The 26,326-nt window shown below is 54.5% G+C and overlaps 11 protein-coding genes across 11 annotated transcripts; 6 read left to right on the forward strand and 5 right to left on the reverse strand.

Moving 5' to 3' along the window:
- The first annotated feature begins 305 nt into the window (after nt 1-305).
- EI97DRAFT_434426 (vacuolar protein sorting-associated protein 45) lies at nt 306-2,465 on the forward strand. The gene is made up of 5 exons (XM_033798624.1): nt 306-443; nt 500-564; nt 613-743; nt 794-1,302; nt 1,353-2,465. Exons 1-5 carry the CDS (start codon nt 327-329, stop codon nt 2,307-2,309), a joined length of 1,779 nt encoding a protein of 592 aa, XP_033652728.1. The 5' UTR covers nt 306-326; the 3' UTR covers nt 2,310-2,465.
- A 255-nt stretch (nt 2,466-2,720) lies between these two features.
- EI97DRAFT_379746 (uncharacterized protein) lies at nt 2,721-5,206 on the forward strand (the record flags this gene model as incomplete). Its single annotated transcript, XM_033795728.1, has 3 exons — nt 2,721-3,308; nt 3,357-3,875; nt 3,926-5,206. The coding sequence occupies 3 exons, from the start codon at nt 2,721-2,723 to the stop codon at nt 5,204-5,206; spliced, it is 2,388 nt and encodes a 795-aa protein (XP_033652729.1).
- Nucleotides 5,207-5,952: 746 nt separating this feature from the next.
- EI97DRAFT_79978 (BAR-domain-containing protein) lies at nt 5,953-7,813 on the reverse strand. The gene is made up of 5 exons (XM_033803096.1): nt 7,448-7,813; nt 7,232-7,399; nt 7,063-7,178; nt 6,722-7,002; nt 5,953-6,667 (listed from the first exon to the last, which is right to left on the reverse strand). The coding sequence occupies exons 1-5, from the start codon at nt 7,572-7,574 to the stop codon at nt 6,100-6,102; spliced, it is 1,260 nt and encodes a 419-aa protein (XP_033652730.1). The 5' UTR covers nt 7,575-7,813; the 3' UTR covers nt 5,953-6,099.
- A 1,288-nt stretch (nt 7,814-9,101) lies between these two features.
- On the forward strand, nt 9,102-12,123 carry EI97DRAFT_434430 (uncharacterized protein). The gene is made up of 5 exons (XM_033798625.1): nt 9,102-9,557; nt 9,659-9,828; nt 9,934-10,063; nt 10,122-10,499; nt 10,550-12,123. Exons 1-5 carry the CDS (start codon nt 9,330-9,332, stop codon nt 11,651-11,653), a joined length of 2,010 nt encoding a protein of 669 aa, XP_033652731.1. The 5' UTR covers nt 9,102-9,329; the 3' UTR covers nt 11,654-12,123.
- Nucleotides 12,124-12,143: 20 nt separating this feature from the next.
- Nucleotides 12,144-14,142, reverse strand: EI97DRAFT_434432 (uncharacterized protein). Its single transcript, XM_033798626.1, has 2 exons — nt 13,995-14,142; nt 12,144-13,928 (listed from the first exon to the last, which is right to left on the reverse strand). Exons 1-2 carry the CDS (start codon nt 14,048-14,050, stop codon nt 12,311-12,313), a joined length of 1,674 nt encoding a protein of 557 aa, XP_033652732.1. The 5' UTR covers nt 14,051-14,142; the 3' UTR covers nt 12,144-12,310.
- A 744-nt stretch (nt 14,143-14,886) lies between these two features.
- Nucleotides 14,887-16,644, forward strand: EI97DRAFT_420790 (short chain dehydrogenase/reductase family protein-like protein). The gene is made up of 5 exons (XM_033797039.1): nt 14,887-15,016; nt 15,084-15,313; nt 15,386-15,399; nt 15,465-16,129; nt 16,251-16,644. Exons 1-5 carry the CDS (start codon nt 14,891-14,893, stop codon nt 16,389-16,391), a joined length of 1,176 nt encoding a protein of 391 aa, XP_033652733.1. The 5' UTR covers nt 14,887-14,890; the 3' UTR covers nt 16,392-16,644.
- Nucleotides 16,645-17,056: 412 nt separating this feature from the next.
- Nucleotides 17,057-18,144, reverse strand: EI97DRAFT_434435 (TBP-domain-containing protein). Its single transcript, XM_033798627.1, has 3 exons — nt 17,553-18,144; nt 17,297-17,496; nt 17,057-17,228 (listed from the first exon to the last, which is right to left on the reverse strand). The coding sequence occupies exons 1-3, from the start codon at nt 17,736-17,738 to the stop codon at nt 17,153-17,155; spliced, it is 462 nt and encodes a 153-aa protein (XP_033652734.1). The 5' UTR covers nt 17,739-18,144; the 3' UTR covers nt 17,057-17,152.
- A 116-nt stretch (nt 18,145-18,260) lies between these two features.
- EI97DRAFT_79869 (uncharacterized protein) lies at nt 18,261-19,485 on the forward strand. The gene has a single exon (XM_033803093.1). The coding sequence runs from the start codon at nt 18,615-18,617 to the stop codon at nt 19,329-19,331; it is 717 nt and encodes a 238-aa protein (XP_033652735.1). The 5' UTR covers nt 18,261-18,614; the 3' UTR covers nt 19,332-19,485.
- Nucleotides 19,486-20,181: 696 nt separating this feature from the next.
- EI97DRAFT_80506 (uncharacterized protein) lies at nt 20,182-21,517 on the reverse strand. Its single transcript, XM_033803097.1, has 2 exons — nt 20,780-21,517; nt 20,182-20,461 (listed from the first exon to the last, which is right to left on the reverse strand). Exons 1-2 carry the CDS (start codon nt 21,203-21,205, stop codon nt 20,303-20,305), a joined length of 585 nt encoding a protein of 194 aa, XP_033652736.1. The 5' UTR covers nt 21,206-21,517; the 3' UTR covers nt 20,182-20,302.
- On the reverse strand, nt 21,437-22,323 carry EI97DRAFT_79894 (uncharacterized protein). Its single transcript, XM_033803094.1, has 2 exons — nt 21,680-22,323; nt 21,437-21,630 (listed from the first exon to the last, which is right to left on the reverse strand). The coding sequence occupies exon 1, from the start codon at nt 22,152-22,154 to the stop codon at nt 21,717-21,719; it is 438 nt and encodes a 145-aa protein (XP_033652737.1). The 5' UTR covers nt 22,155-22,323; the 3' UTR covers nt 21,437-21,630; nt 21,680-21,716.
- Nucleotides 22,324-22,557: 234 nt separating this feature from the next.
- On the forward strand, nt 22,558-26,028 carry EI97DRAFT_443440 (uncharacterized protein; the record flags this gene model as incomplete). The annotated part of the gene is made up of 1 exon (XM_033799827.1): nt 22,558-26,028. The coding sequence occupies one exon, from the start codon at nt 22,558-22,560 to the stop codon at nt 26,026-26,028; it is 3,471 nt and encodes a 1,156-aa protein (XP_033652738.1).
- Nucleotides 26,029-26,326: the final 298 nt, after the last annotated feature.

The raw sequence follows: 26,326 nt of genomic DNA on the forward strand, positions 1-26,326 counted from the left end.
GCGAGGTCCATGGAATGTTCCCTCAATAGCCAATATCGAGAAACTGATCTCCGAAAGCCGACAGAAAGCCGAAAGCACCGCGTTCCCGGGACCCCAACGGATTACAAATTCTCGATTCAGCGAGTGGTGTTGAGAGGGACAAATACGAAGCTGACCAAGTTTAGGGTCGAAAGATTAGTCAGCCCGCTCGAGCTACCCTGGTCCTGTGAAAGCACAAGCCACACCGTACGTCAATCGCTTAGAGACTATGGCCTTGACAGCCGTGAAAGGGCCTGGTTGAGAGAGACCGCCAACACGCAGAGACCTCGACGTACTCTAGGCCAATCATGGATGTCGTACAGGCTGTCTCCGGCTACATCACCAAGATGGTGTCGGTCGGGGACTCCGCTGCAGGGGGCTCCTCCGCCGCGAAGATGAAGATCCTCTTGTTAGACAATGAGACTGTAGGTTTGTCTGCACTTCCATATCACCCAGTATAGCTGCTAATATTCCCGTGAAGGTCCCAATAGTATCCACGGCGACAACACAATCAGCCCTCCTGAATCATGAAGTCTACCTCACCGAGTACATGCCCTCCTCCCGCCTGCATCGACTCCCCTAACTTTGAGATAGCCGTTTGGATAACCAAAACCGAGAGAAGATGCGGCATCTTAGATGTCTATGCTTTGTGCGTCCGTCGCCAGAGTCAATACAAAGTCTGATAGAGGAGCTGCGAGATCCCAAGTACGGCGAGTACAATATATGTGGGATATAGCGCTTCTCTGTGTGCCGACCCGTGGCTGACTTGCCGCAGACTTCAGCAACATTATCAAGAAATCGTCCCTGGAACGGCTCGCTGAGGCCGACGACCATGAAGTCGTACGCGCCGTGCATGAGTACTTCGCCGACTTTCTCGTAATCAACCCCGATCTGATGTCTTTAAACCTGTCATATCCAACGCACAGAATATGGAGCACTAGTCCGGATGCGTGGAATCAGGACTCGCTGCAAAGGTCAACGGAGGGCGTCATGGCTCTACTTCTAGCTTTGAAGAAGAAGCCACTTATCCGCTATCAGAAGAATAGTCTTATGGCGAAGAAGCTAGCTACGGAGGTTCGGTATCACATGACGCAAGAGGACCAGTTATTCGACTTTCGAAAGACGGATACACCGCCGATATTACTCATTGTTGATCGACGGGATGACCCGGTCACCCCTCTACTCACGCAATGGACGTATCAGGCAATGGTGCATGAACTACTAGGGATCAAGAATGGGAGAGTGGATCTACGTGGCGTACCCGATGTTCGACCTGAGTTAAGAGTATGGTGACCTAAAAAGCGTAGCTAAGCTGTGTCTGACGCGCATTACAGGAGATCGTGCTTTCTCAAGATCAAGATCCGTTCTTCAAGAAGAACATGTACCTCAACTTTGGCGACCTGGGCCAGAATGCCAAGGATTACGTGGAACAATTCGCGTCCAAACATCAAGGCACTCAGAAGCTCGATTCAATCGCAGATATGAAGCGCTTTATCGAAGACTTTCCTGAATTTCGGAAGCTGTCCGGTAATGTGACGAAGCACGTCACGCTAGTAGGTGAACTAAGCAGACGAGTTGGTGAAGACAACCTGCTGGATGTCAGCGAGCTGGAGCAGAGTCTTGCCTGCACAGAAAACCACTCAAACGATGTAAAGACACTCCAGCGTCTGATACAAAATCCAAAGATACCCGTTGACAATAAGTTGCGACTGACTGCGATTTACGCCCTTCGCTACTCGAAGCACTCTTCGAATTCGACGCCCATGCTTTTAGATCTTCTCGGTGTTGCCGGCGTCCCCCGACACAGACTGAATCTCATCACTAAACTCGTCACCTACCACGAGTCCTTGCAAGCTACTACGACCGCTGGAGGGGTGCCGGACTTATTTCAAGCTGGGTCCTTTTTCGGCGGCGCACGCGACAGATTCAAGGGCTTAAAGGGTGTGGAGAATGTCTACACACAGCATTCGCCGCGGTTAGAGACCACTCTGCAGGATATGATCAAGGGCCGGCTTAGCCAACAATCGTACCCTTTTGTTGAAGGGGGTGGCTCGACGAAAGACAAGCCTCAAGACATCATCATCTTCATGGTCGGAGGGACAACTTACGAGGAGGCGAAGATGGTTGCGCAGGTCAACGCCAGCTCGCCTGGAGTCCGTGTCGTATTGGGAGGTACCACGGTACATAACAGTACCAGCTTCCTCGAGGAAGTCGAGGATGCAGTCAACTCCTGGCCTGAGCCTGGACCTACGACAGCAGCAGGGCGCCTTAGAAGAGAAGTTGGAAGGTGATTGCTGACCGGTTTCCCAAGACTTCAACGTAACATGTATGGTTTGCTGGTTGCTCCATGCATTTGATGTTTCCATAGTGGTCGGTGTCCAGCATGGGCAAGCCATAAGGGGCTCAATAGGCACGATAAATATTAATGAAATAACTCACAATCCCTTATTCGTACATAGTGCGGAACAAATACTGCGCCAAATGTTCCGCTCCCATTTGCCAAGCATAGGAGCCGCTCCCAAAGCTGGAACTTGGAATTTATACTGCATCACGTGAGCGATCTCCATGCAGGGACCAATGGTGTTGAGAAACAAGGAGAGCGGACCGCTCACCCGCCCGTTGGAGCCTTTCATCTCCTGCAATCCGCCAGCCCTAATTCGTAACAACACCACCTGCAATGGCGCAGCGATGATGCCGGGAATATGCCAGAACAACCATTGCAGTCGAGGGTGGTTCGTAGGAGAAATCCACGTCCCATAAACTCGTGCGTGGAATGCCGCACGCGCAAGAGTCGATGTTCGAAGACGCACCCCTGCCAGAATTGCACAGCCTTCGGACGAGAGTGTGTCTTCATCACGGTGCCTGAATCGGCCGCACGCAAGAAACAGAGAGAACAGAGAGAGCAGAGAGAATCAGCGTCTAAGAGTGGGATTGATTGGAATCAGCCGCTTCCAGTTCGGACCAATTCACAGGCCGCAGTCACGCCGACTGAGAAGTATGAGACCTCGAGCACAAACGCAAATATCAATACTCAGACGCCTGGAACTCCGCCCCGTGATTATGAGTGGGAAGCGTACCAGCAACATGTCGAAGTTGACGGAGGGGATGCCTGGGAAAGATTGCCTGCGGAACCCGAGGAGATGAATGACGATGTCTTTGAGGATGAAAACGACGAAGAGGACCAGATCGCCACGGATCTCACCATCCGGATCGGGAGGATGATTATCTGTGAAAACATCACTGGGTTTTTTCGTCCCCAATATGCCGAAGAGGTATGTATATTTACTATCGTCTAACTTTGTAAATTATAAGCCCTGGCAATTGATGAAGCATTCTAGCTGGGTAAGCTCCTTTCCGAACATCCCAATTCAGTGTCCTCTGTTGCGGGTCAGAGAGCACCGCAGTCTTCCGCTCTCTTGGCCGCTGAGCAGATGCCGTCGCTGTCGCCATCGCTCACGCTGCTTCTGGGATCTTCCACACCCCTTCCCCAAGGCAACGATCTGGAACGTCCCCAGCTTCCTACTAAGATTGAGGCTGAGGCCTTGTTCCAACGCTACGTGGAGTCTGTCAGCCCACTGGCTCATGTCTTGCACATCCCTTCGTTCAGACGACTGTTTGACCGTTTCTGGATCAATGTAGAGCTTGGGAACAACCAGAATTCCTGCACTGCTTTGGTTCTGGCCGTTTGTATGGCGGCAGCTGCATCATTATCTCCGCTTCAGGCAAAATCGCAGTTCGGAATCACGAAGGAAGACCTGTTTCTCAGGCTGCAGTCGGCTACAGAAAGGGCACTACTTCGCGCGAATTGGGCTAAAACGTCCAACATCCGCACTCTCCAAGCTATCACCATATATTTAGTAGGTTCACTGTGCCTACATGAGGCTGTAGTCTGGACTGACGGGACTAGATTCCCCTATGTAGGGCCCAGATCTCGCGAGCGACCTCGGTAATAGTCGGCGCGTTAGTCCGACTTGCCCAATGTATCGGTATTCACCGCCTTAGCCACACATCTGCGAGCAGCCTCACGCCTCTGCAACGCCATGTTCGGTCTCTGCTATGGTACCAGATATGTTTCTTGGACTTCAAGACTGCCGAGGCCCAAGGACCACATCCATCCATCCGCTCCGACGACTTTGACATCGCACTTCCGCTAAATGTGGATGATGATGTTTTCGAATTTGGCAGCCCGAAGTGGCAGCACCACCCTACACCAGTCCAAGGTTGGACCGATGTAACTCTCTCACTCATCCGCTATGAATGTAATGAACTCCATCGTCTGATCTTCCGCGGGAGAATAGAAATGGACCGCAAGGCCATCACATTGCACGACTTGCGGGCTCGAGTAGAATCCCGAAAACGACAGATCCACTCCAAGTACCTACAATACCTCGATGCCCGAGTTCCGATACAGCGATATGCGGGCCTCGTGGCGACACTCCTGATGGCTCGTTGCGACTCCATGCTTCTGTATCGCCATCTGCCCCAGACGACTCTGCAGCCACGTTCGGATTCCGAAAACCGTCTACGCGATGTGCTCCTCACGGCTGCTCTGACCACGCTCGAGATCGGTGCGACGCTGGACACGCTCCCGTCTCTCAGCTCATGGGTATGGTACTCCACCACCTACCAACAGTACCACGCCGTACTCCTACTCCTCACGGAGCTCTACCGCACGCCGGACCTAGCGCGCAAGGACAGAATGATGACCATCATCGACCACATCTTCGGCCACTGCTACGGCGTCGGCGTCCGCGAACGCTGCTCCGACCTCCTTTGGACCGTCAAAGAGAACCTCGAAGCCTTCTACATCATGAAGGGCGTCAACAAGCGCAAGGCCGCACTGCAGCAGCAACCTGCTTTCCGACCGATACGCCAGAGCTCGACGGCCACGTCGTCGGATTTCGGCCAGCAGATTCCCCCCTTGCAGGCGCAGCTGCAGACGCCCATGGATGCGGTCGATTTTGAGTCGTTGCTGGGGGGTTTGGGGTCCGGGGTGCCGGGCGAGGGGTACGATGATTTCCTCGCTGGCATGCCGGCTGAGGACCCCGGGGCGATATTCGTGCCGGTGGATGCGGGAATGGGGGTCCAAGGGGGTGAGTGGATCGATGGGGTGGGGAATACGGCCTTGGGTAATGCGACGCAGCAATGGGTATGTGATGTAGACGCTCCCTCTCCCTCCCTTCCATGAGACGGCTCGTGCTAACGAATGATGCCGCAGGACAATTGGAATTTTCAGAACAAAACTTAGAATAGGTATACGACTGTAATGATATGGATTCATATGGGCGTTGGGTACCTTCACGAAATTCTGGGGAATTTACACACCGCAGTAGAGGATTGGTCTTGGATAATAGAGATATCAGTATTTGTTAACCATCTCGGCTCCTTCCTTGACATCTGTCTCTTGGCAAATTGCCCTGCTTGGAATCAATATGAGAAAAGATACCTAGGAACTCGACTCTTCTTCTTTTTTCGTTCTTGCTTCTTGCACCGCACTACACTAGACTCGTACACCAGGGGAATGCTGGAAGAGATGATGCACAACAATGCCATATTAAACGGAACAACTTAAATGGCATGAGTACCCGTCTGTTACCGGAACACTCACACCTCACCCATGCATCCAATCTCGATCCGAAGACGCAGAAAACCATATCATTGTTGATACACGAATATCGCACCAAGCAGCACCCCTCAACTCCATCCGCCCTTGTACAAGTTCATACCCATCCCATACTTTCCTTAGGACCCATCCTGTCATGATATGCCCCTTGAGTACCAAATCCATGATTGTGGAGCCCAAATCCCATCATTCATCCTGTCCAACCAACTGTACCATTGCCATCCTAGACCTCGTGATGGAGCTACCTCAGACCGCGCAGCAGTCGGTTTTCTGTGAATGCAACGTAAGGAAACAGGCTCAAGACAGTTGGAAGAACACATTCGCATAATGTTACATGGTGACGATCGGAGAAAAGTGACCTAAGGGCATCGATTCAGTGCCTCAGCCTGCGGTACCTCTGCGAACTCGAAACATCACAACAGCTACCAATGATAGACGAGCCGAAACAATGGCTGGAATCAATAATGCGACGTCTCTGACGCACTCAGCGCACTTCTCTTCATTGGGGGCGGCGGTGGCGGAGGCTTCTTCGCTCGCGACGGTGGAGGTGGAGGAGGTGCTTTCTTAGTCGTCGCAGAGGCTGGAGTCTCGTAGCTGGTGGCTCGCGAACGTTCACTGCCATGGCTCGTGGCGGGACTTGGTGGCGATCTATCTCGGCGATAACCGTTTGAGGCCACAGATTCATCGGTGTAGTCATCAGAGAACGTGTTGGTAGGTTGACGGACAGGACGCAAACCAGCACGACCTGATAGGACGGCAGTAGGTTCTGTGGGGACTCGCGAAAGTCTTGGTGCTGGGGACGCCTCGCGTTGCAGTCGACCCGGGCTATCGTAGGTGGACGTACGACTATAGGGTGGTCGGGACACAGGAGAGGACGTCTCTTGAGGCGGAGACCGGTTCCGGGAAGGCAGACGTGGGATCGTTACCCGAGGTGGCTCTGGGGCCGGCTCCTCTTCCGGTGGGTTGAACCGTTGAGCGTATCCGTGAGCTGTGATGGATCGAGATCGGGCGATGCGGCGAGAGTCTCTGTTTGTTAAGATTAGTGAGGGACCCTTAGAGGACAGTCAGAGACCGACGTACTTGACTGGCCAGTCGCGTTTGACGTTGAGCAGGATCTCACGACACCGATCGTAGTAGGACAACTCGGCCTCTAGAAAGTCCGTCAAGTCCTGTACCAGATCCATCTCAGCCTCCTTGATATCCTGCATCCGCCTGAAGACATCTTGATTAGACTCTTCATACTTTGCTTTCTGTGTTCTCAACTCCTCCTCTAGGAGGAAGTCCTCCTTCTTCGCTTTTTGCATCTTCGCCAAGGTGGTATCGTAGGCTAGCCGTCGCTGCTCGAGCTTCTTGCGTGCCGCCTATGGTCCCGTTAGTACACGCTCCGATTGAACGTGCAAGCTGGGCAGGATGTAACATACTTGATATTCCTTCATCTGCGCAAGAGAGCGATCCAGTCCCTCCAGCCAGGCCGACGTTGCGTCTCCCACATAGGTCTCCTGCACGCGCGACAATCGCTCATTCGCCCTTCCGAGCGCTGTCTAGGGTCAGATGGGGTGTACGAATGGTGGGTGCAGACGAGATGCTTACAAGCCAGGCACGTGCCAAACTCCGAGTCCGGCTCGAAGTCTTCGCTATGTGTCACCATAGCGGAGCCTAGGTATCCTCCAGGGAGCGTCTTTTCCCTGTCGTCGCCTTCGGCGCGTTTGGATAGAGACTTGACATAGACTGTCATAGCCCGTTGCATCCTCTCGAGGCCTTGGACACGGTTAGTTTGAAGTTCTGGAATAGCAGAGGCCTACATACCAGAATGCCTCAAGTCCATCTCGGCCTCCAGAGCTTTGAACTCGTCCGAGACACCTGTCTTGACCTCTCCGCCCATCTTCTCGCCGGCCCACTGCTTGAAGCGGCCCAATTTCTTGTTGACGTTCATTGTGACAGTAAATGTATGGAGCGACTAACGGAAGGCAGAGAGAAGGACTATGGTGGGGACAGGTTGCGGGGTGTTGCGCAGTGAGAGCACGTCGTGGTAGGGTCGCTGCGCAATAACTACGTCGGTGGGGTGGGTGTTGGGGCTGTATGACGCAGGCTCTCAGCGGCGATTGTGATGGATTGAGTGAGCAAGGCAGAATAATAATCACAAAATGTTGAATAGCGAACGGACGAGAAGAGGAGTGCGTGGGGAACAATGAGAAAGTGGAAGTGGGAGAATTGGAAGAGAGGGAGGGAGAGGAGGGAGGGAGGGGAGTAGGAATGGGTGGTTTCAAGCGTGGTGGTCTCGCCCTCGCCCAACGGCGATCCGAATTTCCAATTTCGGCAACCACATTTGCCCCAGAGACGGGCGCGAATTGATTATTTATTGCTCCAACTGAATCTATCAGCGGAGCCCTTCACACGATAGATTGACCCAGAGCCAACCAACCCACTGCCGCCCATTACGGTGACCTCGCGGGTGCCACCGCAGTCTATCTTTGGCAGACGCGCCAGAGGCCAGTCTGTTCGCCGCGCTTGTCCCACATGATTGAACAGCGTTTCAGCTTCATGGCTGCACCATCATTTGAGCCGCGGAAACGCCCGTTTGCGAAGCTTGACGCCCGCCACTGGAACAAGGCTAGTCGCATGCGTTGGATTCCTTCCAAAAAGACGTGTCCTGACCCCGATTTAGCATAGCTTGGCATACATTCGCGAACCATAGGAAGTAGACTTTCAGGTTGGACATTCACTCACTGTTCAAACGCCAAGAAACACGAGACTGTAGACCAGGGTAGCATCGCCGCTCCCCTAACGCAGCCATAACAACGAACACCACACGGCGCCGACGCATAATCCATTCTACAGGCGCAAGAAACCATGGCTGGGTTATAGTACTCCGCACTGACTATGAATTGTGGTCACCTTCATCTCTCCATTCTGGCTTGCACATGTGTATTGGAACAAAATCCCCACAGGTCCAATTCGTTCCGTCTCGAGTACATTTCCCCCTCCATCTGAATGTTCGATGGACCCAAGCATCGTGCAATGTCTTCGGGATGACCAGAGGAAAGGGTTGTGGTCCACATGTCTTCTCGACCGCAGCATACCGAGTACACAGTCAGCCGTAAAGGGGCGTAGGGTGATGGACTGCTGGGTTATCAGTGATGCGAATCAACCTGACTGTAGCCGCATCTGCAACTCTGACCTGTATGTCAATGCGGATCATGCAGTCCGCAGGGCTATAGCTATCGTCGGTCCTCTTCACTCATAATAACCGCTATTTCAACCAAACATTGTGTGTTGGGATTCGGAAATGCAATGACATTGATCACCGTTGTCGGGCTGGTACTATTTCATCATTGCTTGGCGTATAGAAATTGCTATGATCCGGTCGGGAATTGGTATCTAAATATTGTCGAGTTGCAACAGCGTTCCGGGAAGCTCTTCGAGTCTTTTGCGACACTGTAAATGCGGCGAGCACTGCGCCTCATCAAGATTGACCGCACGCGCCGTGAACTTGAGCTGGTGAGGGTGAAGTTGACTGCAGACTGCCCTACACAAATAACTGGGCCCTATTATCTCCGTGTAATCGAATCAGGAAAGATTACCTCATGCACGCCTAGCCGTGCGCGTAGGTCGCCATTCTTGACCGCAATCCCCAGGGCCCCTTCCGCGCAACCCAACGCTTGCGACACCAACCGCCAACCCCGTCACCATGACAGACTCAGACTCTTCCACCTTGTCTTCACCTCCGTCGACTGACGACGAAATGCCCAAGGTCCTTGCGACCGCGAAGCCTTCCGCGGCGAGGCCTGAGAAGAAGCACAAAAAGAAGGGCACCATCCTATCCTTCTTCAACAAGAAGTCGCCCTCGCCCGTCCGCAGGAAACGTCCGGCCTCTCCGCCGCATGAGATGGCTCCCGAAGACAACCCTGATATTCCTGTGAGTGAAATTCGCGTCAATCGCGTCCTCTCGCGACGTGATGCAGCTTCTACTCCGACCCCAACCTCCGCCGGACCTCCGCTAATACTCGACTATCCCAGTTCATTGTCATGTTCCGATCAAGATTTTCAGACGCATTCCCGCCTAAAACGCCTCATTTCGGCCCCCAGGACCTCGAAAGGGGAGTTGCTGAAGTGGTCCCTTCCCCCCAGGTCGAGACGCTGCTCTGCTCCCTCCTCGCGCTCCTCCTTAACAGGAAGAAACCCATCGAGTCAGTCCCCTCCATATAACCCAATGGTGGCATAGTCTGGGTCGCGTGGATGTGATGGAAAGGACACAGCCAGACTCAGTTTGCTAACTGCATTGCGCTGCACAGGAAAGGTCACTATGGTCGCGCTCTCGAAGAAGCCATCCAAACGCATAAGTCGCAATGGCCACGCGCATGGAACGGTGTGAACCCCATAACTGGTGGCCGCTCGTTCAACACCATGTCGTCGACGGAGCGAGTGAGTATATGAGGGCTGCAACATCGCCTTTGCGCTAGCGGCTGACCACTCCCTGCAGCTCACTCTGCTCAAGACCCTTGTCCTCTGGAGCCTCCACGATTCGGACGTGGTCAACAACATGATAAAAGAAGGCTACAAGACGCGAAATAGCAAAGATAAAGTCGATGCGCACATTCCTCTCTCCGTACAACCCTGGGGTCGCGACGGCGATGACCGCCGGTACTGGCTGATTGAAGGCCAAGACGATACACCTTTCCGCGTCTACCGCGAGAGCAATCCTAAGTTGAAGAATGTTACGTGGTGGAGCGTTGCTGGGTCTATTGCGGAAATTCGCGCTCTTGCCGACAAGCTTCACGACGAGGATGGCACCAGAGATGCGAAACAGTTGGCTGAGAAGATGCGCAATGCTATTCCACGTTTTGAGGCTACAGAAGAGGTACGTTGTTAGCCACGGCATAGATGCACGATTTACTGACGGCTGTCTAGAAACGCAAGCGCCGCGAATATAGGCTGAACCGCCAGGCTGCGCTCGCTCAACCTGTCTTCTCCCTCTACGAGGGCCGAACACGCGGCAAGCGCATGAAGTATACATTTTCTGACGAAGAGGAGGAATACGCTGGCGCCCTTGGGATTCGACGGTCGAACCGAAACTCTGGAAGGGAGACTCCAGCAGCACCCGCCCCGACCGTGACCGCCAGTGGTCGTCACGTGAAATCCCGAGCAACTGGAATGTACGGCGAATCTCTCCTCAGCGGCCAGCAAACTGACCGAACATCGCCTGCCACCGGAGACTATGTTCGATCCGAAGCTTCCGAAGAACCAAATGCCGGTCATGGTCGCGCTACCCGAGCCAATGGCAGGAGCACCACCAATGGTTTCCGTCCAAGTCGCAAACACATTGAAACGTACAATTCCGTTGACGAGATGGACGACGAGGATGTCACATCATGGGATGGAGGGGATGAAGACGAGGAAGAAGCGGACCAGATGGACTTGGATGATGAGGAGGAGGAATCGGTCAGTGTGACTACAGAAGACGAGGAACGCCGAAGTCTGATTATCTGCTTGCGATATCCTAAAGGGTCGAAGATCGCTTCCGAATCTGCTGCGTCGACAGGACATGAACACGATTCTTCTACAGCCGCTATGCCTGAGGTGAAGGATGAACCCACTGCGTCGTCCACTGCCACACCGCCGCAGCAATCCGATCTCAAACCCGTCGTGGGGCAGGATACCACACTCCCAGCAACTCCCACGAATCCTCAACCCTCGTCCGAACTCTCGGCTCCTATTCCTCAGGTTCCCCAGGACGGACAGGAGCCAGCAACATCCACCTCACTCCGTCCGCCCAGCCAGCAGGGCCTCCCGCAACCTGCACCTGCCCCTTCTGCGCAAAACGGACTCTCACCCAGCCAACCGACACCCCAGCGCAGACACGACGCCAGTGCTCCCCAGGCCGCGAAACCGTACAACCCTCCAGAGAGCAGTGACACTGCTACCTCGCAATACTTAGCCGCGAGTGGGAATGAACATCCTCCGTTCCAGCCCGGCTTGCCTCCACCCACGACGACGGCGTCCACATGGCAGTGATGGGATGATAGATTCGGAAGTTTGGATTGAAGAGCGGGGCATTGTGAAAGAAGGAAGGAATGTTATGTGAGGCAGAGGCGGTGTCGGCAGTGGTCTCTGAAGGGGACGACTACATGTTCGCTTTACCGCTGAGATGGGAATGATTGTGTACCTGTCGAATACCTACCTCAGGGGTATGAATGAGAGGTGAGAGTTAGACGATTCCACGCTTCCCCCTTTTTCTCAAGAAGGGGTTATGTATTGTACTACTATCCGGGGATTTCTTCATGGTCGGGTGTTCATGTTTCTCAAGGGGAAAGGGAATAGGATGGGCAGGATGCATGTGCGTTCTGGCTGGCACGAAGTACGGAGCACCTGATCGAAAAGGATATCACAATGAGTTGTAGAGAGACACGGGAGCGGGTCTAGTGTTCCGCCACCACCGCCTGTTAGCTATGTATACACAACAGCGAGATGTGCTCGTGTGGAGTTAGTTTCCTCCTTTCTTGTTCAGTCATATGTTGCTTGATTTCATGAGGTTATGCTGCGCTTCTTGCGCTGTATGCTATATGCTATATGCTCTGCTGCCGTATTTCTAAATGGGACCATGTCTCTAATAAGCAGTGATAAACGCCCGCTTGCTGTTACACTCCCTTGTTCCATGTCCATGTCAACTAGCTACCCACTAGGCATCGCCCCCGGCATCCCCCTCTGCCCGCTCCCCTCCCAACTATTCATCGACGAGAACGGAGGCCTCCCCATCCTCTGCTGTTGCTCTCTACTCCCCTCTGCGCCTCTCTCCCCCCGCCAGCGCATCCCAGATGCCTCTCTGCTACTGCTACTGCTACCGTGATAATTCTCCCGACTGGTTTCCCGAGCCCCATTGCGCCTTTCACCCGCCTTGATTTCGGCTTCGCGAATCTTGGCACCTTCGGCTTCGAGACGGGCTTCTAGAGAAGTTGCCGCCGCTGCTGTAGCGGTTCTTGAGGCAGGTGTCGTTGTCCCTGACGTCTGTTGTCCAACGCCTTGATCCGGCGACAAGGGATTCGCCAGACTAGCCCTCACCTCTCTCTCCCTTTCCCTCTCGTCCATCTTTCCAGCCTCATCTCCCTCCCCGTTTCCCTCCTGCTCCTCCTCCCCACCTCTCGTGTTCTTCTTCCTCGGCCACAGACTCGGCAGCGCAATCTGCTGGAAGCGTGGTTCCACGACGCGCTCGTCGAACCAGGCGTGCAGTCGTGATTCGATGAGTTGGGCAATCTTGGGGACGTCTTGGAGGCGGGAGCGGGAGCCGACGAGGGAGCGGACGGAGAGGTCGAGACGGTAGTCGTCCAGGAAGGTGAATGCTAGGGATGTCGGGCGGTGGGGATGGGGAGGGGGAGGAGGCGTTGAGGAAGAGGAGGGAGGTTGTGCTCTTGTAGTTCTACCATTGTTGGGGACTTGATTCTGGTTTTGACTTGGATGCCCCTGTGTCGTGCCACTACCACCGCTCCCATGCGAACTCGACGGCGGCGACGAACTGGGAATAAACGACACAGCCAGCGTGCCCGAGAACCGGATGATACTCACCGCCAATGCCACGGGCAGCACCGCCGTCCTAGGTTTCGGGTAATTGAGCACCAGCGTCGTCTCCACACCCAGAGTAATCACATCACTCAGGTCCACATCCATCCTCGCCTGCAACCGCGTTCCCTCCTCCATCATCCCGCCTCCACTGCTTCCCCCTCCTGCGCCTGCGCCGCCAATTGCAAACCCGTCTTCGGCAGGCATAACGCGGCAATTGCTGAAGATGGGGAATTCGTCGCCCAGCGCGATCTCCGTGACCCGAATCTCGCCAATCCAGTCCGGCTTGCTTCCCCCATTGAGCAGCTCGGTCAGAGACGTCAACACCGCGCCGTCCCGCCGCGCGTCTTCGCGGAGTTGAGCAATGGTCTGCGCCACGAGGACATTGAACCAGTCTAACGATTCGGGTTGGTGGCCCTTCACGTTGTAGTAGGTCTTTGCCAGGATCTGCGAGATGCTAGGTGCGCGACCGCTACCTGCAGCGGAGCGAATGACGCTGCTCGAGTCCTTGTGGCGGAGGGGGTTATGGGTAGAGGAAGCGGATATGGAGCTTGAGCGGGCGCGGTTCTGGAACGAGGCTTGGTGGGCGAGGGTGCGGGCGCGGCGGAGGGAGGAGAGGTGCAGGGCTCGGTCGTCGGCGGAGGGGGGTTCGCCGAAGATGAAGAATTTGATGAAGAAGAAGATCAGGAGGGCAATGGATATCTGGCCGAGGACGAAGCCTTGGGCGAAGGAAAGGCTGGCGGAAAGGTTGTTAGTTGGTGCGGGGGGTGTGGGTGATATGGCGGGGATCGGGAGTGCTTACGAGGAGCCGTGGGAGATGACAGGTTGCTGCTGGGGAGCAGTTTGTTGTTGACCCATGGCGTAAGAAGAGACCCGGAGGCAGAAGCTATCGAAAAATGCACATGTTGCTCATAATCGTTGGTAGATCATGATGTCGTCGAGTGTTGAAAGCGAAGCGTGAGCGAGGCCAAGCCTTCGGGACTCGGGAATTGGAAGAGCTTTTATCGATAAGGGGTACGGAGTACATACCTGGTGTCCCGTCGACTTCGACAGCACATTGGCGGCCATTCCTCCTTCGTTTTCCTATATTAATATTCCGCCGGTTTCTTTCTGCCACATCACCCATTATATCATTGCAGGAGTTGATTGTTCCATCCCTCAGCCTCGTACAATCACTCACTATGAGAGCTCAGGCGGGCGATGCCGATGTTAGCAGGATCATTCGGGCGATGAGGGGACGATACCGAACCCAAGCGCTGCAGAACATTGGATTCCACCTCATGCACACCAAGCCTCTCTTCTTCCTCGTTATCGTCCTTCTGTTCCTCTGCGGCGGTCATAGATGGCTATTCGGGAGTCGACGTTCGGAGCTCCATCAGCTACCCCTGGATGCCCTAGGAGTCATCTTCCAGGTCGAGCCGTTTCTTTGACGCTTTTCAGCCGACCAAAAATCATCAACTTCTATCATCCTGGATCCATTTCTGGTCCCCTTGGGAACCATGATCCTCTCTGTGTGACCACCGCCGCCGCATCTCACCCATCTGACGCTGCCGGCACCTCTCAAACACGAGCCAGCACTCCCGATTGGCCGGCGCCTTTTGTTCGACAGTCACACCCGGGTCCAGTGAGCGATCTCCCAGTTTAGCTCCAAACCCCGCCCCGTTCAGCCTCTCTGGTGCACTCCTCCACAACTCCCCCATGGACTTCGACACGGCCAGCCAGAGCCTCTCGCCCAGCGCCGCCTCCCAGCATCCCAACCTCAGACTCCCTGCCACTTGCGATCCGCCGTCGGAGCACAATCCGCCGAAGCAGGCCTCATGGATCGTACGCATCCTCCCGTTCGCTGCTAGTGCTGCTGCAACCTGTATGTCATGCTCACAACACGAGCCAGGTCTTCGGTGCAACCGGACACATGGGGCGCTCCCTCGTTCGGGCGGTGCTCTCCCACGGTGACAGATGCACCGCCGTGGGCTGGACGCAGGAGAACACCATGGAGCAAATGCAAAAGTGGCAGGATCGAAGCTGCCTGGGCTTGCTCTGCGATGTGCGCATAAGGGAGACGGTCGATATGGTCATCAAGCGGAGCATAGACCACTGGGGTAGTATCGACATCATAGCAAAGTATGTATGCATTCCAGTCTCGTTTGTGTATTAAAGCCCCGAGAGCTCAGCTGACTCTGTGGCGTCTCACAGCTGCACCGGTTACGGTACATCTACCCTTCCTCTCCCCTTCTCCCTCCTCTTACCACTTCAACTCACCTCTCTTTCACAGGCGTGATTGGAGCCTGCGAAGACCAGGATGACTATGACCTCCGCAACCAGTTCTGCACCAACTTCCTCGGCACCCTTCACATCATCCAACTCTCCCTCCCACACTTCCGCCAACAAAACCATGGCCGCTACCTTATCTTCTCCTCCACCGCAGGTGCCCTCGGCGTCCCGGGTCTGGGACCCTACTGCGCGACCAAGTACGCCGTAGAGGGGCTGATAGAGTCCATGCTCTACGAAATCGACGTCTTCAACATCAAAGCCACGCTCATCGAACCAGGCCACATCCGTCTCGACGAGCCGGACGACGTGGTCGTCCCACAACCGCAACCCACAACCATCACCAGCGCTCCCAACCATCTTCCACTCCGACCCAACGCCACCAGTCCTGCCGCTGCCATCACCGCCTCGGGACCGCCCAAACCGAAACGCTACGGCCACTTCTGGGTCAAGCCCAACCCGAGCCCGCCGTACGCGCCGCTGAGCAGCCCCGCGAGGCACGCGAAGCGTATGGTGCAGTGGCTGAATGACAGGCAGCCCGTCAGTGCGGTCAAGAGCGCCGAACTGGTTTGGCAGCTCGGACACTGCAGTTATCCGCCCCTGAGGCTGTTGCTGGGGAGTTATGCAGTGGACAGTATAAGGGATCGGTTGAGGAGTATCATCGAGGAGGTGAGTGTGTCGCTCTTCTTCGCTCGTTCTCGGTCCGTTTGCATGGGTGTGCTGCCCTGTCTCCCTCTGCACTCCTTTTGTCATGTTGCTCCAAGTTATGCCTCTACTCACGCACTCCCAGATCGAGGACTGGAAACACCTCTCATTCCCCGTCGCCCCTTCTGCCGAGGATGAGGAGAAGAACAACGCCGAGGAGGCGTCGTCGTCCAAGAAGGCTGCCACGGAGCAACAAGAGGGCGAGGAAATGCAAGAGGCGGAATGAGACGACAGACAGGCAGCAGGGCGAGGTACGTTCAAGGCGATCAAGACGAAAGCCCGACGACAAAGCGTTCACGTCCTTGGCGTTGGAGCGAAGTGGACTGGAGAAAAGTGCAAGCAAGCACTCTGGGCTAGGCTTGGACGCGTTCAGAGCGTGCAGGGTCAAGCAAGATTGCCGTGTCTGTACCTTTTCTAGTCCATGTAGCATCAATGCAACAAACTGGTGGCATAGTCATGGACCATCACAGCCGTCACAGACACCATAGTGACTCGTGTACATCATGGTACCCTTCACTATCTGGAGCTAATCCGTGCCCGTAGGACTACGAACCCACCTCCCCGAACGCGCCAGCAAAGCACGGCACGACATAGCGAATGTGTGAAGCAACGCCCAGAGGCCTCGACATCAACCGTCAGTCATGACAAAGAGCCTCCACCAGTGCAAACTTTCACGCTCGCACCCCCTGCCCGACTCCTTCTCCATCCCATCCATCAAAAGCATGATGCTGAGGCGCCAAACGCCATGATCCAGTGAAGGATCCGCAAGGCAAAAGATCGAAAACTCCGTCTCCCTCGAACCCAATTATCGGAGACCGTCCTGATCGCGCACCAGCTCCACCCTATGTGAATGTGCTGCAGTCTAATCCTTTTTTGTGGAGCAAGAGAAAGAAAAACCACCCGAACCGAATTACCCGCCGAGACACCATGCAATGCAACCGGAAAATGTGTAGAACTGGAAGAAGAAAGGAAAGCACAAGCGCCTCTTCAATGTCGAGCCGATGGAGAGAAGTTTGGCGGCTGACCGAAGTATTGATACATGGTCTGGGTCGCACAATAGGAGGTGAGCACGACCCAACCCGGATGCAACTCGACCCTCACGACTTGCGGAAGTCGCTAAGGACGGGATAGATGAGCTCAAAGGCCGCGTAGATCTCCTCACGAACTTTGGCGCCGGTGAGCACGATCTTTCCGCTGACGAAGATAAGGAGCACGATCTTGGGCTTCATCATACGATAGATGAGACCAGGGAAGAGTTCAGGCTCATAGGAGGAGAAAGCATGATGGCGAGAGGCCAGACCCTCCAGACGGATGGGGAACTTGACTGCAAAAGAGGTGAGTATAAGAATGCGTTGAGATCATCACGGTGCAGCACGGGGTACTCACTGTCGCAGCTTCCAACAATGTTCTGGATCTTGAAGTCCTTGAAGGAAGCATTGAACCCAAGCTTCTGGATGATGCGAGCATACTTGCGGCTGGCAAGGCGGGAATCATCCTCGGACTTGGCTCCAGTAACCACCATCTTGCCGCTGGCGAAGACCAATGCGGTGGTCTTGGGTTCGCGGATACGCATGATGACGGCAGCGAAACGCTTGGGGTTGTACTCGGCATTTCTCGCATGCAGGGCAATGGTCTTCAGATCAAGGCGCGCGCTGAGGTTCACAGTAGCGACAATGTTCTGGAGGGTCGGGACGATGCCAGAGGCAGAGGCAGAGGCCGCGGGAACTTGCTCTGGAGTAGTTGCGGGAGTAGCGACGCCGTTCGTAGCCACCTGACCATTTGGCTTGTTGTCTGCCACCGGAGCGGTAAGTTCTTGCGAACCGTTCGGGTAGCTGAGACTGCCCGGGGCTACGAACTAGACGAAGTCAGTTAACAGCGTGAACGAACACCACATCAATCACAACAACATACGTTCTTCGCCTGTTGGGCATTGGACGGATGAGTGGTCAAGGAATCCATGATGGGTTGATTTTATTATGACTACAGAGAGTGGACGACGAGGTCGAGGGACTGAGAGATTGTCCTTTGACAGATCTGGCCCGGAGGTCAACGAGGTTCTCAAGAGCGCGGCGATGTCCTGGTAGACGAGATCGCGATGACAGCGAGATCGGTCGACCGGGAGCTTCGTCGGGAGAGGATTGCCTCGTACCAGTCGTGGGAGATAAACAAGTGAATGTCTCCCTCACAGAGTGATCGTCAAAAAGTGGAATGCACGTGACGGCGGATGAGCTCGCACGTGACTGGAAGAAGATGAGTCGAAGGTGACAGCGAGGTCGGCTACGACGATCGACGGATGTACCAGGTGAGAGAGGAGTTGGCAGGACACCAAAAGCGAAGAGCCAGCTAGCCTTTGGTGTAGGTGGCCGTCGTCGGTAGAGGAGCCTTCTTCTGCTGTCGCTTCGACCTTGGACCGAAGGAGGCTAGTGGGCCTCTTAGAGAGAGTGTGTGGATGTGCGACGGCACGGGATCTATCTCTCTTTTGCAGGAAATATCAAAATCCCGACAGATTCAGATGCGCGCAAGGTCGAGGAACTGGGTGGATGGCGGTTCCAAGGCGGTTGCGGCGGGGGTTGATGAGTTGGGGTATGGACGTGCGTGCGCGGAAGGCCAAACAAGAGAGAGCCGCTGGGCTGGGGGGGAGCGCCCTTTTTATATTGCCGGGCTCTCTCAGCCACAGTGGCCTGTGCGCTTGTGGCGGCCGAAAATTGCAAGCCCGGAAGGGCCTAGCGTCACGCCGCTTTTACCGCTAGAAGCTTCCTTCCTGCCACTTACCGCGCTGACAAGGCACGGACCTTCCCCCTTTGCCGCACCTTCAAACCCCCTTTTTCTCTCTGCCCGCACTGAAACAGCTGCTGAGGGTGACATGGTTATGAAGCAGACAATGGGCTTCAACAATGGGCGCCCCCCTCAACTTGTCTACTGTGTATTCTATTGTAGGTATGCACTCACCCTGCTCGCAGCGCAGAGGGAAAACGCGTTGGGGCCCGCGATGAGGACGCGTCAGAAAAGAACGCCCCGTCAATCGGGATCGGCGAGAGCCGGCGCCCCAGTCCTCCTGCCTTTTTGCGTCGTCAGCGACCGCTCCCCTCCTTCCGCATCGCCGTCACCATGTACTGTGGTAAGCTGCAAGTGTTGTAATCGCTGCAAAAGACGGTTGTTCCGATGAAAAGAGAAGACAGGTCTTTGTTTGTTGAATGTGGAGGAGAAAAACTGGAATGCGAGGGAGGATTCACAAACGGGTGCTTCAAAGCGGCCGATCCTCTTGGCGCGCACCACAGCTCCTCTCCGCCACCAGCCATGACTCACAAATTTCCGCCGTGAGAGCGGGCTGACCGGTCGCGTCGCGTCTGCCTGATGCCGATAAAAGCGACTTGTTGTCAAGCTGGTATTTGTTGGTGATGCAAATCATGCTTCTTGTACGGAGTACGGTCTGGTGTACAGAAGGAAACAGGATGAAGAGGATTTGCGAGGAGAATGTGGAGTGCTGTGAAGAGCGAGGAGGGTGAAGGGAGGATTCAGGAACGGATGGTCGGCCATGAAGCGGACATGGAGAACGGCGGAATGGCAATTACTAATCCTACGCCATGGTCACATGATGGCGATTTTCCCCAGGCCAAGCCTGGAACATTCACCTCAAGGTATCTGTCCAACCACATGATGCAACACTCTTCACATGTCCATGTCTATCAGTGTCTACCGTGTACTGCTTAGCCTACTTTCCGCCGTGAATCTGTCCTTGGCCACGCAATTCAGGATTCATACCACGCTTCATTGCCTTGACAGTACGGAGTACTGTCCGACACTTTGTGTAGAAAGGTACTCTTCTGTTGCCGTAGACTCCCGGCCCTCTGATTTCTTAGCTCACATCCCTCGACAACGGAAGTTGGGATGCTGAAAGAGAGTCCGTCATAACTTTCTTACTTGGTGCATGTGGTCGCGAGAATTGAGTCAATTCTACGTCAACCCCGCTTCAAGATGGGTTAACCATGTGAAAGTGTACATTGTGTAGTCGATGTCAATCGATGCCGGGGATCCTTCGGAGATGTGCTAACCTTTACTGTTGTTAGGGGAGTTTCCCCTGATACCACACAGTAGCTCTTGCAATGCCTCCGTCTTCCAAGCTCAGTTCAGTTCAATTCACATTACAACCTCCGGCAACACGCAAACACATCCCTCTTCCACATCACTCCCTTCCCCAACCTCCCTCACCTCAAGCTCAAATCCTTCACCTCCCAACTCCTCCCCCAGCCTCTCCACCTCCACCTCTTCCCATCCCTCCTCCTCGTTCTCACCATTCTCCTCCCCCTCCCTCTCCTCCGCCGAAAACAGCGCCCCCTTATCCCACAACCTCACCCTTCCCACCACCACCCCCCTCTTCTTCCTCCTAACCCTAACCTCCCTCACCTGAAACGCAAACACAAGCCCCTCTGCCCTCCTCCCGCCACTCACCACCTCCTCCCTCCCCTCTCTCCTCCCCTCCGGCCCCCCCGCAACAGGCACACCACTCCAACCCATCGCATCCACACCCACACGCACACCCACCCCTCTCTCCCTCACCCTCGCCCGCACCCACCTACACCCCTCCGCAACCATAATCCCCGTAACCACATACACCTTCTCCCGAAACGCATTCGCGGAGAGGTACTCCGCGACTTCCTCGCTGCTTACGCACTCATGCAGGAACGCGCGCGTCGGCACGAAACCCAGCGTGTGCATCTGATCGACGTCCCACCGCTGGTGCAGCGTCGACGCAGAGGCGTAGCTGGCGTCCGCTCCGATGCCGACGATGTGTTGCAGGAACGAGGTCCAGACGCCCATGTGCGCTGAGGATTTCTGGATGTGGGTGCCGCTCCAGTTGGTTTGGGTGTAGGTGGACGGGAGGATGGAGGCGGGCAATGATGGGGGGATGTAGAGCGGTTCGTCGGGGAGGGAAGGCGAGGGGATGATGGCGCCCAGGCAGATAGGGCTGTGAGGGAGGCAGGCGTGGGGTGGAGCGAGGAAGTAGGTTGGCCGTTGATGGTATGTTTTGTCGGAGGGCATGATTATCTCTCGTATCTGAGGTGAACAGTCGATGTGATGGTGCTCATGGGAAGTAGCAAGTAGCAAGTGGCTTTGATGAGACCAAGTAGTGTTGATATTTGAAAATGGGTGCAGTGAAAGGTCCTCTTCAGGGGCTAGTGTTCCGCCAGGCTGACTATGCAGTAGGCGTGATCACTGTAGGACACGTACACACAAAGCGGGCAGTGCTGTGCTTGGTCCTATCGAATCGAGTACATGTGCACCCCACCGGTCGGGTGCACTGCCGACCTGGACGTCCAAGTGACTTCTTGTCGAGATTCTCATCGGTGTAGCTCAGACTGTTCAACATTGAACTCGGTACCTTGCTGACGCTCACTTCCGCAGATACCTGTGGTATACACCATTCGGTATGCGTCCCGTATCCGAAGTCCCTCTCAGCCTGCATTCTGTAAAAGTCAGCAAGCGGTGGGATTTGCATGGCAAAATGTGGCTTACCGGTCCTATGGGTAGTTGCAAGGCGCATACCCTAACCCTAATCCTGAACTCTCTGATGCGGCGGCGGGCGAGGTGCACTTTCTTCATATTCGTCGTTGAGCCAATCTCCTGGATGAGGACCAACAGCATGGACTGGGGGAGGAGGAACTGGATACGTTCGTATGTCGGATGGTCCTCTTCGCCGAGACCTGAGAATGTATTCAGGTGATGCTCTCCCCCAAGCTTCGGAAGACCGGCCAGGGGAGCAGCAACAGCAGAGGGTAACTGAGAGCAAAATGAATATGGTGAGTAGAGTAATAACCAGCCCCGCAAACTCCGGTTCTGTCAATCTTCCTGAGTAACGGGGAGGTGGCTTTGTTTCTGGAATTGCCCGTGGTCCTGGCTGTGTTAGGCCTTGGATCGGCTCAGGGAGAGATCGCTCTACATGTTGCTCTGCCGTATTGTCATAATCGGAGGGACAGACATTCGATGTCATAGCTCCACCAGTCGGTTGATCTAGGCCAACGAGTGCAGACCCCTGATTATTTTGTGCCCGGGTCCCTTCGGCTTCACGCGAAGGACAGAGGTGAAGCTTGAAAGATACGAAAGATCGACACCGTAGTCTTGTCAGTTGGTTGATGGAGGCGGTTGATGTGATTCAAAGAGGGGTCGTCTGCCGTGCGACGCTTGTTTAATATTAGCGGTCTGGGTGGAGTTGTGCAAGAAGGCACACAAACTCTTCGCCACCCACCTTCCTCGCTCAATAACTCATCTCACTGCTAAACGATGCTCTGAGTTAAGTCGACAACTCTTTTGCCTCCCACTTATGAGTCATATACGACGACGTTGATGTCGGATCGAAACGCTGCCCGTCACCCCTCTCAGCAACTTCCCCACCCATGCAGTACCATCCAGACCAATTCCCAGATGATCGACCGCACCGTACCCACCGGTCCAAATCCGGTCCCAAACAGCGGGCGGACGCAGAGACCTACTCGACGACATTGGAGTTTTCGTTGAACATTCCCGCTCTATTCGGGAGGACGAAGAAACGACGTTTACGAGAAAGCCAAGGCTCTGTCGACAGATTGTGGCAAGACGCAAAGGGATATGAAAAGAAAGCGAGGAGACCAGGGACCACAGACGCACATTCCAGTTATGGCCGTGCCGCACTCACGTACGAACGTGCTGCCAAACTGTCTGATGACGCGTATGGAGTAGCTAGCGACACAACTCTGAGACTGCGGAGGGACTGGGCGGTCAGTCTGAGCCGAAGTGGCCAGCTCGATGCTGCAATCTCATGTAACGAGATTACCATTAGACGTTGCGCAAAGAGTAGACCGCCCAAGGACCTCTTGACAGTGGAAATAATGAGATGGCAGGCGGAATTCCACAGGTTGAACAATGATCACCACGGCGAGATAGGAACGCACCTGAAGCTCGTCGACCGCGTGGAATGTGGGAGTTGGAGTAATCGAGTCCCTAAGGTGATATATGAGTGTCGAAGAGACCTTTCGGCCGCATTGTACAGGGCCGGGCTCGACTTGGGTTGTGATGATCACATCAAGCAAGCTGTCACTGTCAGTAAGAGAAGTCTCCAGCTTGCCGACACGGATGTGAACGGTGACAGGCTTGAACGTATCAAAATACGATCAGAGTTAGGCAGCGAGCTGTATGAGCTGAAGCAATACGAAGAAGCGTTGACTTGTTTCAACACCAATATTAAAGTAATCAGAGAACGCCTGCCGGACTCCAATGACGAGAAAGCTTTTACGAAGCACTTGCAAGACTCAATTGCGTCAGCCATGAAATGCGAAAGCAAGCTAGATGAAAAGAAGGAGAGAGAGCGGGAGTGCAGGAATCGTGCAATGAAGGAGACGGAAAGGGCGAAACCAACATCGGCGAGAATGAAATCACCGAGAGAAGCGTGGTGGAGATCAATGGAAAAGCAATCAATGGAGAGAGCAGAGAAATATGGAGAAGGGCAGAAACGGAAGGAAACCACAAGAAATGCAAGAAATACTCAAAAGGATTGTGATGCAAACGGTGAGAAGACGAATTCGATCTCTGAAACTATCATCGTTGAAGACTACAACGACTCGCGTGGAACCGGTTCAACCAGTGGGGAAGGGGTGCAAGCTGAAGTTTCAGGTTGCGTGCGTAAAAGAAAATGTAATAGGAAAATAGAGGCAGGATCCATCGGCGGACAGACTCACAACAGCAAGCCAGAGCTGAGACGGAATCAAAGGAAATCGAAATGCGAGGCTCAGCAAGCCCCAGAACCCAACAAGACGGCGTCAGAACTTACCCGGCCCGGGTGTCATAGTTCAGGGGGTCCGGTCTCCTCGTTGGGAAACGTCGTGGAAGCCGGTGCAGTCAACGCGGCTGTAACCAAACCATCATGCAAGACATATGCGCCCAAAGCAAGATCCACAATGGCCTTAAGCAAAGCGAATTCGTCGGTAGAAGCGACCCCAATGGGCGACGTCGAAGAAGTGACATCGTTGGACCGTATCCAGGATCATATGCAGTTTTTGACACCATTGTTACGCGAAAACATGCAACCTGCTAAGAACCGTAGCGCCGATGTCACAGGGAAGAAGACGGAGGATTCCAAGCAAATGAGAGACGATTCGCTGGAAATACCTTCAACGGGAACGGAACGCAGTGCAACCTGGGTTAGAGATAAAGACAGAGGGAGGAAGCTCCATGATCAATCACAAAATCTGGAAGCCGTTGTTGCAAGAGCCAGATCCGCAAGTGGAACCTCCCGACCCGTGTCAATGTCTGCTTCAGATTTGAAGCAACGTCGCGGGGTATCGGAATCCAGAGCCTCTGCTGATGCGGCCAACAGTAGAAGAGGGAGCAACATTGGTGTTCGCCTAGTACCAGGTGGACACAGCCAGGAGCAAAACTTGGACATATCACAGAGTAAGCAGCTGCACTCTGGACTCTCCCAAGTTCCTCCAGTCACGAATGAGTCGGACAGGGTCGTAGATGCAAGCCTTACGATCCCCACCATTCGTACTACACTTGCTGATAGTGGTGAATGGGATACTCTAATGCCTCCTGAATGGATGGACGATCTTGTAGAGGTGGAGGACGGTCAGGGTATGCGAAGAACTTGCTCTGACAACAACCTTCCGGCAATGCTTCCGGCAATGGCGCTGGACATGAAGGCTCCAAAGCGAAGGGCAAGGGCGGTATCCACGAGCGGATTGGATTGGGCCCGAGATACTCAGTACGTATGTGCCAATTCAGCAATAATTTTTCTAGATCTGACGAAGATTAGAGCCGATTTATTAGCAGACTCATGGTTCGACAAGTTGCGGCGGAATGCCCATGTGTTCCTTGACAAGTACGACCGTGGTTCAAGGAACGTCAAGATAGCCGTCCTAGATACCGGAGTTGCGGGAAGTCCACAGAGTTTTGTGCCAGAGCTGATCCGGCAGAAGAAGGTGCGCCTCAGACGTGGCAAGCAACTTGCTGAGACATTGGACCCTTACGAGGATGTCGATGGTCATGGTACTCATGTGGCAGGTCTGATCCTCCAAGTCTGTCCTTATGCCGACGTTTACATATACCGCGTCACCCGAGGTCAAGGGGCGCCCATCGAACACCGATACGTGAAGGATGCTCTAGCCGATGCCATTGAAAAGAGGATAGATATCGTGAGCATGAGTTTTGGCTGGGAAGGCGACAGCGATAGGGAACTCCGTGCGGTCATCCGGCGAGCCAGGGAGAATGGTTTGCTTCTCTTTGCGGCAAGCTCCAACGATGGATTGACTAGGTCTGGCAGAGTGCCCTACCCAGCAAGAGCGGATGGAGTCATAGCTGTGGATGCCGCCAATGGATTCGGGCGACCGTCTCCATTCAATCCACCCCAAGGCAGGGAGGAAAGAATCATGGCCTTAGGGGAGCGTGTGAGGTCGGCCTACCCCGAAACGCCAGGCCGTTCATGCCTGACCCCGCAAGATCGGGAGAAGCCAGGATGGAAGAGAGATTCTGGGACCTCTTGCGCCACACCTATTGCAGCAGGCATCGCGGGTTTGGTATTGGAGTTCTCGCGTCAACTGCCTTTGAGCCGGGATCCGAGTGTGGAGGAACATTTGAAAGATGTAGAGGGCATGAGAGAAGTTTTTCTCGAGCTGATGTCGACAAAGACAGAGGCAAACTCTCGTTTCAACTTCCTCGACCCTTGCAAGGTATTCTCCTCCGATGACGGGGACCTGGATGGCAGCGAGTGGGACGACTTCATGTCACAGAGATGGTTCGCCGCTCACAAGATTGTCGCATGTCTGCGAGCCAGATTTTCTCCAAGTGTCGGTTCTTTGCTGAGGCAAAGGCCATGGGAAGGTAAAAACAGATAGGAGTGTCGAAGCTTGGAGAGTCGTGAAAACCTGAGCTGATATAAGCTGAATCCAGATAATATACGGTATTTTCGATAACATCTCCAGAGGAAGCAAATGCACATGGCTGTTGATGTAGGAGGTTGAGCAGCGGAGGTTGGAGGGACAACGATGCCCTTATCGATACCCAGAATTCCCTTGGCATCATCCGCTGTGTCACAAAACCAGATCCAGCCTCCTTGCCCCACCACCGCCACATCCACCTGCCACATTTCCGTCCCAGGCAAAACGGCAAGCCCACGCGAAACCGCCGCAGCCG

Source organism: Westerdykella ornata, assembly GCF_010094085.1.
Source record: "Westerdykella ornata strain CBS 379.55 unplaced genomic scaffold EI97scaffold_15, whole genome shotgun sequence".
In the NCBI taxonomy this organism is placed as follows: domain Eukaryota; kingdom Fungi; phylum Ascomycota; class Dothideomycetes; order Pleosporales; family Sporormiaceae; genus Westerdykella; species Westerdykella ornata.